We start from the raw sequence: 4,141 nt of genomic DNA, 5'->3' as shown, positions 1-4,141 counted from the left end.
TTTTTTTTATCTATTTGCATATGAGAAATCCATGAAGAATATAATCATATACAGTAGCTTTCTCCTGATTAGGTCCACTCTGTGTGGATGAAAAAAAACAGCTGATGTTGCTCACAGACCAGGAAAACATATGGCATGCTCCATAAGAAAACTTAAAAAGCTCTTCTGGCTTGTAGTCCCTGGTGAATTATCTGTCAAACATCGAAACTCTAATTGAGAGATTGACTTATAGTAAGTTTCTGTGGTGCAATAAATTGGTCTGATCCAAACGTTTTTGTGCACTTTTTCCACTTGACCATAGAAGAGAGTATACAAGTTCATCATTCCAACTCTGCGTGTATGTTTTGACAGGTTTGTCAGATCATGGAAAACAACAGCCTGGGATGGTCCGGAGATGTCAACGCGTCTCTTCAGAGTGAACTCGATTCCTGCACCACATTCAGGAACCAGGTCTTCCGCGTTTTTCTATACGCCTTCCTCATTGTTGGCATCATTTCCACAGTGGTTGGAAACTTCCTGGTTGTCTTGTCCATTGCATACTTCAAGCAGCTGCAGTCTCCCACCAACTCTTTCGTCATGTCCCTCGCTGTGGCCGACTGCCTTGTTGGCCTGATAGTGATGCCTTACAGTATGATTCGGACCGTGGAGGGATGCTGGCACTTTGGGTCCCTTTTTTGCAAGCTTCATTATAGCCTAGATGTCATGCTGTGCACTGCCTCCATATTCCATCTCAGCTGCATTGCCCTTGACCGTTATTATGCCGTCTGCGACCCCCTGATTTACTCTTTAAAGATGTCCCACAATCGAGTAGCTTTCCTAATCACCATTTGTTGGGCTGTTCCCATGCTCATTTCCTTTGGCCCCATAATGTTAGATCTCCATGTTGCTCATGTAGACATACTGATTCCTAAAGATGTATGCGTGTTCTTGGTCAGTCGCATTTATGCTGTCATGGCGTCCGTGGTGGCCTTTTACTTGCCCATGGCCATCATGCTCGTAGCCTACTGGAAGATCTTCAGCGCTGCCAAACGGCAGGCCAGGCAGATCAGCATGATGGAAGCCCAGATGGCAGCCGGAGTGGGCAAAGACTCGAGCAAGAAAAAAAAACACCGAAACACCATGAAGAGGGAACGGAAGGCAGCAAAGACTTTAGGTATAATCATGGGTGTCTTCCTTATTTTCTGGATGCCTTTCTTCACGGTCAACATTGTAGATCCATTCATTGACTACAGCACAGAGGTGGTGGTCTGGGATGTATTTCTCTGGTTGGGATACATAAACTCCTCTCTAAATCCCTTCCTGTATGGATTTTTCAACCGCTCCTTTTGTAGGGCATTCCTGATGTTCATGGGCTGCAGGGTGTGCCTGCCTGGCTCTTCCCCCGGAATGGATTTATCACACTAGGAAAGAGGCAAATGAATGTACAAATTAACAATAAAATCAAGATAATATCTCTACATGTTGTGCAGCTATAGCTAGATAGAGAACTGTATTTTACTGGATCGATGGAACGATCCACAATAGATTGTAACGCTCATGAGATGGGACTGTAAGCGACAATACCATCAACAATGATGTATTGGTTCTCTCATTTCACAGCATGTGATGCAGGCATTTTACATCTGGTTTGATTCTCACACAGAAGTTTTTCTCAGGACTTACAATTTAGATAACTTCCACACATTGATCTGGACTTCGGCGATCAATTTCCCAATTCAGGGAATGTGTGTTACAGGTGTCAAATGGTAATCCATTTAGAACGTCTTGAGCAGAAACAAACACACCTGTAACTGTGTTTAAATTGAACCCTTCAATAACCATCCATGAAAAATAACAATTGTGGAAAGTCAGAGTTATCAGTTTTAAACGTACAAAGTATGACATTTTTTCCTTCGGCCTCAATTGATCGGTGTGGGATAACAGCAACATGGTGTGTTTATAGGAATATCCACCCTGTCATAAGTCATCTACTTACATTGCGCAAAGTACTTCAAGAAGGACAGTTCATGGCCACACAAAGTCCTTTTTAAAACACTTTTTGGACACAATCAAAGTCAAAATGACCTGTTTGTCTCCAGAGACCTGATACACACTATCAGTTGAGTGGAGTAACATTTCATAGTCCTGTCAGAGGCTTAAAATAGCTTTTTTCCCCTGATGTTGGTGATCCTCGGGTCTAACATTAATGGTCACCGTAAAATCGTGTTTTTGTTCTGTTCTAACGCAGAACTGCTTCACTGTATGAAAGTTTGGTTTCAAACAAACATTTACACATCTTCACATCTTATAATAGCCTTCGGTTGGTTTAACTCTGAAGTTTTTTCTTTAAATGGAGAACTACACATCTGTAAACAGCATCTCAACTGTGGATTTCAACAAACATATGCTACTAGTAAAAGTCACTGCAAAGTTGGAAAGCCAGCTCTTTGCTAGCTACAGTTGTGAGCAAAGATTCTGCACACTTGAAAAAACTGTGGCTAAAATGTTATTTTTTATTTATTTATTTTTTTGTGTAAGATTTTAAGCTATAAATGGATATACATGGCAAAGTTCCTATTTTAAAAAGGAGTAAAAAAAGTGCTGTTGTTTCACTTATTTCAGAGGGATTCCTTCTTTATTTATTTAGAACCTCCATATTTAATTATTTGTTTAATTAACGTACAAAATACAGTTGTAAACTTCCTGTCTATGTTCACTGTAATTCATGTTCCACGTCTCACATTACAGCACTTCAATGTATTTCAAACGAAGTATCTTTATAAAAAGAAAAACATCCTTCTGAGTTGGACAACTTATTAGTTTTATGTTCCTTCAGTAAATCCATGATAGAGCATATTCTTTTACTTCCAGTTAACACTTGTGAATCCTGTCAGTATGTACTTTGAAGTCTCAAATGAGTCTAATGCACAAAAATGAAAGAGAGAAAAAAACTTGGTGGAAGTCACATGTGAAATAATCATTTAAGCGTAAACCAGATGAATCCCACCTCTAAGGGTGCTTTCACACCTGTCCCGTTTGGAGCAGTTGTTCCGAAACAGGGAGCGTTTCCCCCTAAAGATCAGTTCGTTTGATATATGTGAACACAGCAATCGCGCTTGGATGTGGGGCAAAACAAGCGACCCGAGATCGCCTAGGAGAGGTGGTCTTGGCTCGTTCGTTTGGAGTGAGAACATAATCGACACAGCAACTGACACAACTCACTCATAACCATTGTTGTTTTTCCCGGGGTACGGAAGAGGAAACTCCTTCCGCGTTCATTTCTGACCGATGAGAGAACAGTTGGTTCACGCATGGCATTTGTTAACAGCTTTGAACCGCTACAGACGGTTGCCTTGTGAACACAAACGCCACAAACGAAACAACTGTATCGATTTAGCCCCTGAATCGGAACAAAACAACGGGCCACAGGTCTGAAAGCACCCTAAGTCTATATTTCTTGAAAATGTTGCCCCTTTAAGTTGCTTCCCTGACTGGGAAAGCCCATTCGTACACAGTCGAATGGAAACACTGTATAGGTTTCCAAATAAACAACAATGATCCTTAACCTATGAGAATGAAAACAAGTAATGTACCGTGTGCATATGTGCAATGATTAATGAAAGGTTCATGTTTTATGCATTTTGTTGTTGTGTTAAACAGGTGTGTACATAAATCATTGCTTGGAATGTAAACAGATTTAGAAATGCATGTTACAATGCATTCTATATACACAGTAATATTTTACTGCATAATGTATAAATGTATAAATTAGGCTGTTCCTTTGAACCCCTCTGCTACCACCTAGTGTTTATTAACATAAATGACGGTATACGTTTCATCTTCCCCAGTTGTTTGATAGTTCTATCCACTGACAGCTGTGTTTGGGCCGGACAGAATACACGTTTTTTTCAGTCTGCTGCGGTTGTGGGGGACCCACACTTGGTACCTTCTAAAATCTGGTGCAGGATTGTCACAGACCTGCACTGTGGTGCAGAGAAAAACTTCTTCAAGGTAAAGTGCTGGTTGTGGTTGTAACCACTTCTGCATCAGAATGATGTGGTAAAATCAAGACATCGGTTTGACCAGGATGCTGTGCATTGTGATCTTGCTGCCCATTTCCAAACACAGCCGTAATGTGAATGGTTTTGTGGACTTCTTATTT

The 4,141-nt window shown here is 40.8% G+C and overlaps 1 protein-coding gene across 1 annotated transcript; it reads left to right on the top strand.

The window, feature by feature from the left end:
• Positions 1–363: 363 nt before the first annotated feature.
• LOC133451062 (5-hydroxytryptamine receptor 4) lies at positions 364–1,432 on the top strand. Its single transcript, XM_061729996.1, is given in 2 exon segments — positions 364–1,404; positions 1,406–1,432. Coding segments are annotated over 2 exon segments (1,068 nt in total).
• The last annotated feature ends 2,709 nt before the right edge of the window (positions 1,433–4,141 follow it).

The sequence above is a fragment of the Cololabis saira genome, chromosome 1 (genome assembly GCF_033807715.1).
Source record: "Cololabis saira isolate AMF1-May2022 chromosome 1, fColSai1.1, whole genome shotgun sequence".
In the NCBI taxonomy this organism is placed as follows: Eukaryota; Metazoa; Chordata; class Actinopteri; order Beloniformes; family Belonidae; genus Cololabis; species Cololabis saira.
This window is presented reverse-complemented; position numbering and strand designations above follow the sequence as displayed.